The following is a 15654-nucleotide window of genomic DNA, read 5'->3' as shown; positions in this document are numbered from 1 at the left end:
ATCCATAACTAGAACAGCAGGCTCATGTTTTGACATGTGACTATTCTCAGAACATGGAGAAATTGGTAAATTTATGGTTGGAGACTGCATCTTGCAAAGCAGTGCACCTTGAAAACAGGGGGATGTTTGATGTTGAGATTAATGATACAACTGATTTATATATATTAACTGTTATATAAACACACAAAGCAGTGGCAATTTAATTCATCTCAGAGGGATAATGGGCTGAGTCAACCAAGTGTGTGTACATCAAACATGTGGCTACCTGCCAAACTTGTCAGAACATTTGTGGGTGCGTCCATTTCATCAAAAATATTTACGCAACCACATACTATTATTATTACTTATTGTGAATCAAAACAGGTCCGATGAAAAATACCCAATTATGTCGTCCATCCGTGGGGCTTGAACAATCTCGCATTCACAAACTGGTGCGACGAGCGTTCCAATGGCCGAGTGTTTCCTCGTGTTTAGAGGTCCCTCACGCAGCAACCCCAGTGTGCGATTAAAGCCAGTTCAGAATGGTCGTTCAGTACCCCAGTGGCGAGAATGGAACGCGCGGATTAAAAAAACTGCTGCGGCGGATACAATCTTGGCCCGAAGAGCAGCACCGGTGGGGGCAAGGTGCAAGATGTGGCACAGGTCTGCGATAAGATGCAAGACATGTTAGCATCAGAAATTCCAAATGCCTTCGCTCCAAGGTCAGAGGGCAAAAGCGTCTCCCTGTTCAAACAAGGGGCAGTGTGGAGATCAACTCTGCTCGAGGCCCTCAGCCAGTGTTGTAAATTCGACATTCCTATGGCTGCAGCCTGCAATGAATGACGACTGCTGCCATTTAAATGAAGTGGTGCTCATTATTATTTTTTTCAATCCAGGCAGATGCCGAGTCGACCCATGACTGGAATTTTAAGTTGCACTTTTGCAGGAAGCACGAATGGAATTAACCTGGTGACCGCAGATGCCACTGAATGGCTTTATAAACTCAACATTTACAGAGAAAAGCACGGTCATTCATTTTTCAAATGCCATAGAAGGAAAATGTGTCTTTAGATAAAAGAGTAACAGACCAGTCGATGATGGTATCGAGACAGCTGACAGAGTCTGGTCTCTGGATGCAGGTTCAGAAGCGTAATTATTATCAAGACTTAACTGCTGCTGCCACTGTTAATAACACTGTAACAATTTTTTCTTTGTTCCTGGGTAGTAAGTGGTATTTCCTAATTGCTTATGGCTATTTCCCACAAACTTTGCTTTTGTGACCATTTTCAATGAGAACACGGGTGAATTTGTGTCTTTTCATTCACATAAAGTCAGAAAAAAACAACATATGAATCAAAATTAACATGTATTTATACTAAAGTAATACAAATGACTACAAAAGGTTTAGACACCAAGGAGCACTGCCACAGGCGGGACTGGCCACAGCGGACTGAGTTCTCTGGGGAGGAACAATGTCAAGTGGGAGCCACTGGTGGACCCCCGGAAGGTGCTGATGCCATCACAGCACATCAAACAATTTGTCAGAGCTGTAGATAAGGAGTCGGTAGCCTTCAAGTACTTCAAGACTTCTTCCCTAAGTTGTCTGAGGCAAAGGTCAAAGCCAGTGTCTTAGTCGGACCACAGATAAAAAAGAAGATTCTGGAGTGCAATGAATTCCCCAAGAAGCTCACTGGTAAGGAGAAAGCAGCATGGAACAGCTTTGTCGCAGTGATTCGTGGCTTCCTGGGCAATCACAAGGTCGAAAACTATGTGGAGCTGGTTGAGACTCTGGTGAAGAACAACGGCACAATGGGCTGTAGGATGTCTTCTCAAAGTCCATATCCTTGATGCACACCTTGATAAATTCAAGGAGAACATGGGAGCGTACTAGGAGGAGCAAGGCGAGCGCTTCCACCAGGATATACTGGACTTTGAACGCCGCTAGCAAGGACAGTATGACGAGAACATGATGGGAGCCTACATTTGGGAGCTGATTCCTGGAAGTTATTTACAGTTTCATCCTAAATCTCGAAAAAAAACTCACTTCTAAATCTTTTGTAGTCATTTTTGTAATACTTTAGTATAAATACATGTTAATTTTTATTCATGTTATTTTTTTCTGACTTTATGTTAACGAAAAGACACAAATTCGCCCGTTTTCTCATTGAAAATAGGTAAATTTCAAAATATCACTGTACTGCTCACAAAAGCAAAGTTTGTGGGGAATAATAGCCATTTTCTATACTTTTTGAGCATAAGCAATTACGAAATAACACTTACTACCCAGGAACAAAAATTGTGTTACATAGTGTATAATAATACCCGTTTATAATAATTATGAATACGATTATCACCGCAATGACGAAGATGATGAAGATGACGACGTTACCGATAAAGATAATCGTGCCGCTGATTGTCATGATGCTGATGATTGTATATGAGGCTGTGGCTGTTGCTGATGGCGAGCAATGATGAAGACGGTGGTGGCGTCTCACTTGTGTGCAGTAGACACAACGGCACGTCTGTAGAGCTGTCACATCTGCCGGTGCCGTGTCGCCCAGGCATAGCTTGCACACGATGCTCGTGCCCTCGGAGCCCGGCTCTGCATTCCCAACGCCCCCCACCTCCTCGGTCTCCTTGAGGCCATCCATGGCCTCCTCCAACACCAGGGCTTGGCTCTTTCAGGACTAGACTCCCATATCCCAGAGCCTGACACCAACAGCACAGAAAAACACATACGAACAGTAATGCAACAAAGCCAATGTAAAAGATCTCCCGTACAGCATTTCAGACTTTTGAAGAAAGTCCTATTATTGAGCAGTTATTATGGCGAGTGCAGGACACGAGGGGGTGGTGTGGTCCGAAACACGCCCGGCCGTCTTTGTCTGCCCAATGCTGACATTTACACAATGTACCAGGTACTCATTTCAGGAAGAATCGAACTAGAAGAGATACAGCAATAGTTATGATATTCAAAACCAAAGTTGGTGGCCAGGAATTGAACCCTAGTTCCAAGGTTTGTAGAGAAATGTAACAACCACTGAGCCACCACTCGACCCACTGCTAACCAGGTGGCACTGTTGTTTGGAGCACTGGATTTGCATAATCAGATTCTGAATTAAAATCCCAGTTGGGGGAAAGACTCAGCCATTCACATGAACTGGGTCAATAACATTATTATCACTTTGTGGTTCGTCCAATAGTGGTTGTAACCGAGCCTATACGCAATAAAATAAAGAAGCAGACAACACAACTCCTCCGTCCCATATCATCCCTCCACACAATAAAATAAAAGTAATTATTTTACATATCCCATCAGCCAGTCTTCTGGAAGTGCACAATTTCAGCAGCCTTGGTTATTCTCACGGCTGCAGCTGTGTTTGGGAGCTGTGTGCCACCACTATTAGTTAAAGCCAAAATTAGGCATATTTAGGATTTTTAGCAAATCGTAAACACCCGGTATATAAAAGGGAGGCACAGAAATAAACGTTTACAATTCTTAAGATTCCACAGAATTACCCAAGCTCTGTAGGCAAAGTAAGGCGCCATAGACTGTACAGGATATGGGAGAAACATTTCTGGATGGCCTGCACGGCTGCCTTGTTTTGTTTAACATTGGCAAACAGTGCAATGGAATCAATAAAGGCCAAAGCAGCTGGGCATATGGCGGTGTTTGATGTACACACCAGATGCACATTCTATTCTTCACAGATTTAAGTTTTATTGGCCGAGATATATCAACATGTGTCCAGCATCTGGAAGAAAGACATTCTAATCGGATAAGCTCAGGCAGGTAAATGTAATTCTTTATTATGACGCAAATTACTGTTATTTAGCACGTACCGATTGACTACTTTTAAAAATTATACTAAAAATAATCCTAACACAATAAAAAAGGGGAAATGCCGTCAGCAGCTTAGGTTAAGAGTGAGGTCAGCTGCAGACAATGCACCCAGATGACACCACAAAGCTGCAGTCGCAGCACAGGTTTATTTTGAATAAAGCGATCATTCATAGGTGCAATCAAGTCTTCGTCAACATGCAAGGACCAGCCGCGGAGAAGTACAGCAAAACAATTAATATGGTTTTCCACTTTTTTCTGGCAACAAAACTGAAACCTTTTTACGAGGATTCATGTCTGCATTTACCACAACACCTGCAGTCAAAAGGCAAACAAAAAAATACTATGATAATATATGCATTGTCCTTGAAACTGATTGGTCCACACCAAGGGACGGCTTTCTTTTGAGCCTCGACCCAATTGATGCTCGACCAGTTGAGGCTCAAAAGAAAGCAGCCCCTTGGTGTAGACCAATCAGTTTCAAGGACAATGCATATCTTCTTGGTTCTTTCGGTAAAGTCACGTAGAATGAGAATAAAACAATTGTCTTATTTTGTTTTATAGTTTTATTCTCATTCTACGTGACTTTACCGAAATAACCAAAAAGATGAATCCTTGCAGTCACGAAAGCTTTAAATCGAGACAATGCATATATTATCATAGTATGTTTTTTGTTTGCATTTTGACTGCAGGTATTGTGGTTAATGCAGACATGAATCCTCGTAAAAGTGTTTCAGTTTTGTTGCCAGAATAAAGGGGAAAAACTCTATTATTATATTTTGGTACTGGCAAAGGAGGTCTAATTAAGAAAAATAATTCCCAAGACCACACGACACGGAAAGGCTTCAATCCGGCGGTGGATTTTTTTTTCTAAAGGGATGTCCACTCGTGTGATCAATTAAATAAATTAGCGACTTGAAAATCACCAGCTGTGGCATTACCTAACATTCTACTCGGATCGGGAAAACAGAAGTCCAATGCTGTTCTAAACATCCGCATCCTCTACTGCTTACAGGCAAAGCAGATCAAATGGCCTTGCCAAATGTCACGTTTGTCAACAGTCCCACCAACGCGGCTGTGCTGCCAGCCACGGTGGCTTGGACGCGAGGCAGGTTCCGTCGGCCTCTTTGCAGCGCGCTTGTACTCGGTGCGTCGTAAAAAGGTCTGAAAGCGCCGTGTACGCCGACAGTAGCGAGGTGCCGCCACTGCCGTCGGCGGTGCCAGGTGAACGTACGCAGTTCGACGTATTACTAGGCCAGTCGGATGACTGGTGCCATTATTGTGTTGCTTCATTCACAATCGGAAGGAAGGTCGCAAGATCAAATCCCAGTCAACGGTCAACTAATCCCATATAACATGTTAATCGTCGTTATACTTTTCGGGTTAAAAAAAATGCACTAAGTAAAAAATTAGCGATATTATACACCACAGAAATGTGGAATTTTAGATACTGATAGAGGCCCATCAACAAAGATGAGCATCACCTCTGTCTGTGCTGGGGTCTCTAGACAATAGACTGATGAGTCTCTGATGATGGGGTCTCTAGACAATGGTCTGATAAGAGCAGCATCTGAAATGGGGGGGGGGGGAATCTTCAAACAATAATACTTTCATAGACTGACAGAACAGTCATCGAAGCAACATTACTTTTAAAATAGACTTGGGTTGACACAGCTATTCACCTAACCCAAACAGAGCTAGCCATTGTGGCAGCCTGTGTATATTTATCATGTCACCAAGCCGACATAACCATGCAATAAGAGACAAAAATAGAAACGAAATAGAATCGTGGCACAACCATTAATAACCCTGTAATGCACAACCTCTGAGGACGTAAGACAAGCATCTCCACTACCATTCTGATTGGTTGGTGACACAACACCAGGCGTCAGTGGATGGGTATGTGGGTAGGTTTACATGGGCGGGTAGGTAGTATACGTGAACAAAAAATGCTATCGATTGAAATCGATTCTTATGCTCATGACATGCATATAGCATCATGCAGGAATTTTTTATTTTATATTTGTATAGTTTGTGTTGCACAAAGCTCACGTGAACACCACCGCTTCCGTACCCAAGGTACCTATTTTCTGCTCGAGCTTGAGTTGGCGTGTTCTTCAATGGTACCCCAGTAAAACAGTTTCCCGTAGGCCATCTGATAATACAGAGCCCGAAACTATAGGTGGCACTTTGGGAGGGACCCTGCCTAATTAGCAGGTGTGTGTGTGTGTGACCTGGAATCATCTTTTGCGCCAGTTCGGTTCAGGGGGAACTCCAAGCAGATAGTTTCTTGGGGCCCTCATGCGAGGCCACATTCGAGAATAGAGTGGCCATTGGCTGTAGGTACGTTCACTACAGCAGTTAACGCTCGTGAAGAGTATTATCTCCCCCCCCCCCACCCCCTTTATTCGTTCAGAATATTTATTCATCCTAGAGAAAACGAATGAGCCACAAAGCTATTTTTCACAGATTAATTCTAACAAAAAATATTTATTGTAAAAAAAAAATTCGGTTAATTTCTTTCCTGCTGCTAAAATGGAAGGCTCCCACTTCAAACAATCAGATTTTTTTAAAGTATTCTGTAACATTGGGTCCATGAACAGTCACATCACGGCCATTCATCATCACCTTAAAATAACCAAACCTGGCCACAAGCTACTCGAATGCCAAATTATGTCTATAACCGGCAACCAGTCCCATCGATGCGTTTTCTGCCTTCCAACCCCATCTCCGTACACCGTCGCTGTTACCGAACCAATTGGTACATCTCACAAGAGTCTAAAACACTTTAAAGTGCTCAAAAACATAAAATTAATGAGGCTTAGTGCACTGGTTGGCGCGACAATAATGCTGCTTGGGAGGGCCTCCTTGAACTTGATTCTCGCTTCCTTTGGCGCACAAAGTTGTTTTGCAGCAAATGCCGAATCTTGCCCCAGTCTACATCATTGATATGCTGCACCCATATGTCCCCCCAAGGTCCATAAGATCTGAGGATGCCGATCTTCTCTGCATTCCCAGGTTGAGGTTTCGGTCTATGGGTGACCGAGATTTTCCCCATGTAGCCCCCAGGCTATGGAACGGTCTTCCATGGGATATCAGGATCTCGGAGTCTGTGGACGTTTTAAAAATGCGTCTTAAAACCTATTTATACGCTTCCGCTTATTAAACTTTTCGTTAATTTAGGAAACGGATGATAATATAATTTATTGTATGCTGAGTGTCTCCTGCTGCTGTGTCCTGTACAGCACTTTGAGATCCTTTAAGAAAGGCACTATAAATGGAATTATTATTATTATCAATATGTGCACCAGCTGTTACTCATGTTATGGTACTGGGCATGTTAGTTGTTGTCTCTTATGGTCATCATTTTTGGGAAGACTAAAACTCTGAACCAAGACATAACCTCAAACGCCAAGCACCAGTCCCTTTTAAAGAGAGCATGTATATGAGATGGTGTTTCTGTCTGCTTGCCAAATACATAACTGCAACAACAAAACATAAAACTAGCGAACGTGACATCAAGCGAGCTAAATATTTCTTTGCATGCAAGAAACTGGCAGCATTTTGTCCAGTTGGTTCTAATTCATTCGAGTAATTTGCTAAAGTTGTCAAACTATTTCAACCAATAAAGGGATGAATCTGGGTCTGTTATTGTTGATACAAAAAGACAAGGCCAATTGCTTTGATTCATATATGCATCAATTTCGACTCTTTATTGCAATAATAAAATGCCACCGACAGCAATTCCTTCTAAAAGTCGGATGAAGCAACAAAGATTCACGGTGCATAATGTATGTCAGGTAAAATCCAAACTTAACACCTCCAAGGCTCATGGTCCCAATGGTATAAAAGGTTGCGTGTAAAAAAATGCTGGCTACAGAACTTGCTCCAATTATTCGTAGGCTCTTCAAGCTCTAATGATAGCATTTTACCAACAACTGGCAACGTAGCTCGGGTCCCAAGTCCCGAAAAAAGGATGATCCAACTCATGCGTGTACTTATCATCCTATCGCCTTGACTTAATCCACATTGATTTGGGGGGATTGAATCGTAGATCCTGTAATATGTGGCGCACCATGGAGGTTAGACCTATAATCTGCGGGGAGGGGGGTGGGAAAATTAGCACCAATGATTTGGTGTGCCAAAGGATTGTGGGAACAATTAGCCATGCGCTTCCGTTAATCCGTGAAAATTTTACGGATTACGAGGTTGGCCATGCTGGTAACTTAATCCGTGAAAGCTGCCAGCGTAATGTGCCGAGGATTACAGGAGGAATTATCCGCTCCCGGAAAGAAATAAAAAAAGTTTCCGTGGATCTCTGGATCTCTGCTCCCAGAGATTAAGGGAGCAGTCACAAACTGCCAATAATGTGCGAATTACAGGAAATTGCATGCAAAATTATGCCGATTAATTTCAATTCTGCTGTACTATGCAAAGTGAGGGAACGATCGACCATTAACAACCAGCTCCTCGATAACTTTGAGTCATTATTGTTATCTTAGGTGATCATCAGAGGCTGAAAGTAATAGACATTTCGCTGCCTAATGCACGGACACTGCATTATCTAAATTCTTTTTTTTATTTTACCAGGTAAGGCCCACTGAGCTGGAGTTTTTTTCCAGAAACGACCTTGCCAGAAAAGATAGACGAATGAAGTGGGTTCTGTGAAAATGTATAGCAGCCAAAAACTCGAAATGCATGTTTCGAAATGTGGAGGGAAAACCCAGAGGACCTGGAGAAACATCCATGCGACCACGGTGAGAACATGCAAACTCCAAAGGGGCCGTCATAAATGACGTCACGCGATTTTGGAGGATTTTTTTACCCCCCCCCCCACCGTCACACGACGTCACATAAAGTCAGACCCCCCCTCAAATATAACGTTACAAAGCTCTGCCCCCCCCCAAACCATATTTCCATTTTGAAAATAAAACATGCTTCAAATCGCTTTAAACTATTGTCATTGTAGTGCGTATTTAATGTGGCGCTGCACTCTGATGTTGTAGGAGAAAACATTTATTCAAAAGTCTATTTAATTAAGTAGAACGTGTTGTCTATATTTATTAAAAGTTGCGCATTTTGATGTGACGTCACATTTCTCAAACCCCCCCCCTCATCACACATCGTCACAAATGTCTGACCCCCCCCCCCCCCAGGTGCGAGACGTCATTTATGGACGGCCCCAAATATACCAGGGTAGAGATCGAACCAACGACCCCATGTATACCAAGCGAGCTAGTTAACATCTCACGACTGTGGCACCCCACAATCAATCAAACCTGACTTGAACACAATTGCAGTGAGTCCAACTGAGTCGCAGACATTAGACCTCCTTTGCCAGTACCAAAATGTAATAAGGCTTTTTCCCCTTTTTTCCTGGCAACAAAACTGAAACCTTTTTACAAGGATTCATGTCTGCATTAACCACAATACCTGCAGTCAAAATGCAAACAAAAAACATACTATGATAATATATGCATTGTCTTTGAAACTGATTGGTCCACACCAAGGGACGGCTTTCTTTTGAGCCTCGACCCAATTGGTGCTCGACCAGATGACGCCGAAAGGCGTACAGCTCAAAGACAATGCACTATCAAAGTAATGAGGGCTCGGGGTGAGCATCTACATCATTACACCTCCTTTGCCAGTACCAAAATGTAATAATAGGGTTTTTCCCCTATTGAGAGCAACACTATTTATTTAACACAACAGCACCAACATAACATAACCTACGCTCGGGTCTCGAATGCCCATCTAGCCATGCTACAGCAGAATTAGACACGGTTCGCTATCCCGGTCCGGACCACAAGCTGGGTCCCGGACCGCGTGGCTAGAGGCTTCTTCTCCCCGACGTGGATCTTCGAACACCAACACTCGAAGAACCCCGAGCTCCTTACGGAGCTCTCGTTATATCCTCCCGGGCTGGGGCTGGCTCCGCCCTTAGCCCAGCCCACCTTCCAGGCTCCTCGAGCTCCTTCTCGAACATTCCCGAGGTCTCTCCGGGACCACGTGACCGCCCCTCGGCCCCCGTCCACCGGTGGCCCCCCTCCAGTATCGTCCGGTCACGTGACAACAGGTCAGCCAGAATGTCATGCTCCAGAGTAAGCATGGCTGACTGTCGCTCGCTCTCGCTCCCTCACTGGGAGCCGGCACCGCACCCTGCTCACGGTGCCTCCGCGCTAACCAGCGCTCACCGAAACCACCGCTAGTGTTGGTACTGCAGCCTGCAAGCCGGGCTGCCTGCAATGACAACATTACCGGCCGTGACTTCGCAAGTCCCAATTACAGTCACTACACAATTATTTATAGGGGTAACATTGTTAATTTAAGTTGGAATGGATAAAATATACGAATAAATTGGGGGTGAAAAAACACCTGGTCATATTCAACTAAAAAAAGCCTAGTCCATGATAACACGTATGGCTGGCAAATCCACAGTGCCTCACATTATATTTAACAATGATATTCTAATCCGTAGTGACATCATTAAAACTGGCTTGGTGCAACAATCTCTGAGCTGGCATGGAACGGCTGTGTTAATAATATGGATAAAGAGGCATTAAAGAATCCCGGTATTCTGTTCCGCGCAAAATCCTTCAACGTTACAATTTTTACTCCTGCTAAAATCACAGCACATATTCCGCCAAAGTTTGATCAGTGGTTGTCATATCTGGAGTTGAGCACCCAGTTCCAAACTAGTTGCATTTGATAGAAATAACCATAATCAAGTCAGGGTGATTGATGATTGAGCACTCACTGATTCACTCAAGTCTCAAGTTACCCGCTCATCGGTGGTCAGTCACCTCCTTATCCTCATCGTAGCAAAAAAACCCTATTTTTTATATTTTACCAGGTAAGGCCCAGTGAGCTATAATCGCTGTTTCAGAAGCAACCTGGCCACAAATGATAGCTCAACCAAGTGGCTTATCACGTGGAAATGTATAGCAGCCAAATACTCTAAAATGCACATTGCTTCTAAATGTCGGAGGAAAAACCAGAGGACCCGGAGAAAAATCCACGCGTCCACGGGGAGAACATACAAACTCCAAATATACAGACGTCAGGGTTGGGATCGAATCCAGGACCTCCTGTACACCAGGCGAGGTAGTTGAGATCTCGCCACCATGATGCCCACGGTGGCAACATCTATCGTTATCACTAATAGTATGGTTACTGTTCTCATGAAGTCCATTCAATGTCTGCACTCATGTGGAGTCTACCAGACTGTTTAATCTCATCCGTACTGTGTTCAACCACCATGCTTGCACGCCAAAAGTCTACATTTCGTCTTCTTTCCAGGAATGGCTCCACTTTGGAATTCCCGCCAATCATCGGTTTTCCGAAGCACTTCCCCCCTGCTTAACTCAAGAAACGCGTTGCACTCTTCATCCGCTACAACTTTGATAGTGCCGTCGTGTTGCTGACAGCTTGGCGTTTTGGCTCTGTGCTCAGCAACTGGTGTTGAACAAACCCTAGAGATGTTGTTGCTATTTGTGCGGCAAACCGGCAACCAATCGTGTTTGTCATTCGGGTTACTGAAAACACAAAACAAGAACTTTTAACAAAACTCGCAGGTGAGCTAATTCTAGGTTGAACTTATTTCTTTAGAACTGCTATTTGTATTTCGTTTGTTGTTGTCCCCCCCCCCCACACCTCGGATTAGCATGCTTGGCTGCATAGGGTGCGAAAGAAGTTCAACATAGTTGGCTCGTTGTTAAAACAAGGTGAGGGGCCATTTTGGCAAACGCGTCAGTTTTGCAAGGTAGACAATGTAAAAGCAATAAAAACAAACACTGGTAAAAGTACACAATGTTCAAAATCAGCAGTACAATCTAAAACACAAATACAAAAAGCACGCAATTATCATGTAAATATGCACTGCATGGTGAAAGCTTAGAAATTTCTGAAATATGAAAATCAAATGTTTACAATTATCAGTGGCTTTAGGAAAACAAATTACAATTTCAAACCCTGTGCCATTACTATCCAGCATTTCAAAGCCACAGCAAAGTCCACCAGGCTATAACATCCATCCCCAGAAAAAGTTTTGAGTCGTATTTTAATTTACACAATAGTTTGTGAAGACATTGAACATATACTCTTTGGGTCTTTCGGTAAAGCCACGTAGATATAAAAATAATAAAATTATCATGACATTTCGATCGCAACACAAGCAATCGCCATCAGGTGAAAAAAATATAGCGAGAGAGCTACCAAGGCAGGTGAGAATACAGCGGGAGAGCTGCTGAAACAGGAAGTTACATAGGCTTGAGATGGGCTCAGCACAAGGGTAAGTGTGCGTGGCTAGAGGTGGAATTTGCATGTCAATGTAAGATCGGTGATGTACCTCCACGACGACGACGCAGCTGTTGAGGTGGCCATTGTATTGAGGGATTAGCATGTCAATGTAAATGCTGTGCTAGTGAGACATCCAGCTCGTTCAAAAAACAGGGACAACACCACGTTGAGGACAAGGTGCAAAAGTGTCTGTGTTAGTGAGACATTTAGCATGTATGTAACTCAAAGAGATTGAAATAACTGCTAGCATCGGCAGGTAGGGTGGAAATATCACAGCCAATTATGACTTAAACTGGTTAATAACGTCCTTCCAATGATTGCTCAGTTTGTATCCATCTTCTCGGTTGAAATTGTGTCTGTGTTTATATATCTGGATGGCTTCATGAACGAATCTTCGTTGAAAGCCAGTGGGCTTGCAAACACAAGATCCAGGTTCGATTCAACACAGTACATAAAATTTGTGATTGTATCCCATCTGTGAAGGATATGATCCCTGACATGCAATACCCCGGTGTCTACAAACTAAGCTGTGGCTGCGGCAGTAGTTACATTAAGAAAACTAAGCGACATGTCTCGGACTGTGTTCGTGAACATAAGGCAGATCTGAAATACAGTAGGACAAAGACCTCAACCGTGGCTGATCATTGTTTCAACGCTGTGGGCACACACAAAATTGATTTTTCCAAGACGAAGGCACTCTGCAAGCCCACTGGCTATCAACAAAGATTTGTTCATGAAGGCATCCAGATATTTCAACACAGACACAATTTCAACCGAGATGGATACAAACTTAGCAATCATTGGAAGGACGTTATTAACCAGGTAAATTCACAACTGGCTGTGATGTTTCCACCCTACCTGCCGATGCTAGCAGTTATTTCCGTCTCTCCGAGTGACATTCACGCTAAATGTCTCACTAACACAGCCATCGTTGCTCCTTGTCCTCATTGTGGTGTTGTTCCTCGTTTTTTTAACGAGCTGGATGTCTCAATAGCACAGCATTTACATTGACATGCTAATCTCTCACAATATAATGGCCACCTCAACAGCTGTGTCGTCGTCGTGGAGGCACATCACCGATATTACATTTTCATGCAAATTCTACCTCTAGCCCCGCCCACTTACCATTGGGCTGAGCAGCTCCCCCGCTGTATTTTCTCCTGCCTCAGCAGCTCTCGATATATTTTCCACCTAATGACGATTGCTTGTGTTGCGATCGAAACGTCATGATAATGTGATTATTCTTCTATCCACATTGCTTTACAGAAAGACCCAAAGAATATGAATTCCTGCAGTCGCGAAAGCTTTAAGTCAAGATTGACCATATAACTATACACCTCCCATAGATTTTTACCTTTCGTGTGAAACTTAATTTTTAACTCACCATCACAACAACGATGAACAATCCACTGCTGGATGGTTGCCATTTCTCACTAGCCAACAATCAGACTATCACCGACACTAATAATACTACTACAGTGTCCATCCTTAATCAACGCTCTCTGCTCACTGCTGTTCAACTTGCAAACAGCATCCTGCTCTCAAAGTCTCCCTGGCTCAGTCCAATCTCTCCATCCTGCCATGCCAGTTTCTCTCCTCTCCTGAGCCTCTAACATGGGGATTTGCTGGATTTTGATTACTGCCACAAAACAGCTTGTAGTGTTACGACTCCTCAGCCTCATCGTCTGCAAATAACAATCAGCTTGCAGCAATCACCAACTACCCCAGCCATACACAGCTCTTACCTAAAAAAAAACATGGCCTAGGTGCCATACACCCCTCAACCACTACCTCCGGTTAGAGACTCCCATCCATCTCCCATCACAGCGTAGAGATTGAGAGCCACCCTCAGTAATGTCCCAGCACAAGCAACACCTTGACAGTTGTGTCTGCGTGCATGTACGTTGCTTTCGTTCGCACAAGCGCCTCTGGAAACGCCCAACTCAAACAAGACACGTAACGAACGAACTCGTAATGCCCAGTTCATTACAGGATGGTTCCACAAATTAGGCAACCTCGGTCAAGATTTCAAAATCATCCAAATGATAAGCAATGTGTCAGCCTTGAAGGTATTTATATATGTAGTTTCAGAAAACGCGGCTTATTTATTGGGCACGTCTTCGGCTTGACGCGTACAGGAAACCGAATGCGCTATTGCCATTCCAGCGTAGATGAAAAAGTCAGGTTGTCCAAGTCGGGCACCATGGCATTTTTATGAGCATTTCTCCCTTTGTCAACAAGAGTGCACGGGCATTTTTAAAATCAAACTTACAGTTACACTTGGTTAACATACTGACAACCCAAGTTAGCCACTTCATGAGTATAGTACGATTAAAAGTGTACTAAATGTCAATATGAGATCATACAAATGTCCTAAACGATAACTGTACAAGGATATGAATATTAATCTCAATAATGGTCTCAATTTTTGCTAGTGACAGAGCTCTCAGCTCGCGGTCGGAAAGCTGCAAATTAAAATCCCGGTTGGAGCTCAAATCTCAGCTCATCCCCATCAATTTGCCAGGGTCAATAAAATAACACAATTGGTGGGATGTCAACAAAACTCGTCATATGGAGAAAAATGCTCACGCTACTGAAACGTGGAATGTGCACCACTGGCTCAAAGCTGCCAATGGAGATGAGTAATATCGTAGGCTAATTTGAAGAGGGAGACACTTTGACCTGCATCAAATAAAAAGTTAATTACATTCTAACATGCAAATTAACCTGCATGCAACGTTCTCTCTCTCTGTTCTTTCTCAAATTGTTGTTCATAATTGCATTTGCCTGACCGCCTTCCCCACTGCTCAATAAGTGTATATGCTACACCACCCTACAATTATACCAGAATTAAAGTTACACGGAACGTTATGACTTAGTCTACCAATTCATTAAGCACACAAACGCAATGGCAAGCCATGCAATTAGAGTCACAGTGTCTCCCTACTCAATGTTCATCACTAATTTTTAAAGGGGGACCCACTTTCGCCGATATGACATCAGTGTGAGGGCCACCACACATTTGAAAGTATTGGGGTTTGAGAGCATGATGGGGCGTTTCACATTTGTCTGGTGTCCTCTATTATACCAGAGTAGCATTCCTTTGGCAGCCACGAACTGGCGGTAAAATTCCATATTTCCATGGTAGGGGTCAGAAAATAATAAATTAACTGAACAGTGTGCATTAAAATTCCCGGATGGAAACGATGCCACTGCTGTCATGCGGTGCCGTGGTCAAGGCGCTCGATTCAATGGGAAGGTCACAAGATAAATTCGCGCTCAGGGGTCCACTCCAAACATTATCCCTGTGCAGTCGATAAAATGAGTATCACTTTGTAGCTCTGTAGGAAAACGTTGGTCATGCTTTGAACAGAGCAGTCCTCTCGAAACAAGAAGGCAGAATATATTTTTACTGGCTCAGGGCCCACCGTTGCTCATGCAAGCAGGGCATAACTTTTACATTTAATTAAAATACAGGTTTTGAATGTTGCCGTTGATCAGTCATCAATGCGGCTTCAAATTGACGTGTGAAGCCA

The 15654-nt window shown here is 43.4% G+C and overlaps 1 protein-coding gene across 2 annotated transcripts in view; it reads right to left on the bottom strand.

Moving 5' to 3' along the window:
- LOC116941504 (E3 ubiquitin-protein ligase RNF144A-like) overlaps positions 1 to 15654 on the bottom strand; it is a 50846-nt gene that overhangs the window by 25948 nt on the left and 9244 nt on the right. For both annotated transcript variants that reach the window (XM_032952634.2, XM_032952633.2), the window contains exon 2: positions 2475 to 2688. In XM_032952634.2, coding sequence (XP_032808525.1) covers positions 2475 to 2630 — 156 coding nt within the window. In that variant the 5' untranslated portion in view covers positions 2631 to 2688. The remainder of the gene's footprint in view (positions 1 to 2474; positions 2689 to 15654) is intronic.

This window comes from Petromyzon marinus, chromosome 12 (assembly GCF_048934315.1).
Source record: "Petromyzon marinus isolate PM22_M1 ecotype Great Lakes invasive population chromosome 12, UKy_Petmar_22M1.pri1.0, whole genome shotgun sequence".
NCBI classification, from domain to species: domain Eukaryota; kingdom Metazoa; phylum Chordata; class Hyperoartia; order Petromyzontiformes; family Petromyzontidae; genus Petromyzon; species Petromyzon marinus.
The sequence above is the reverse complement of the archived record's forward strand: the minus strand, read 5'-3'. Positions and strand labels throughout refer to the sequence as shown.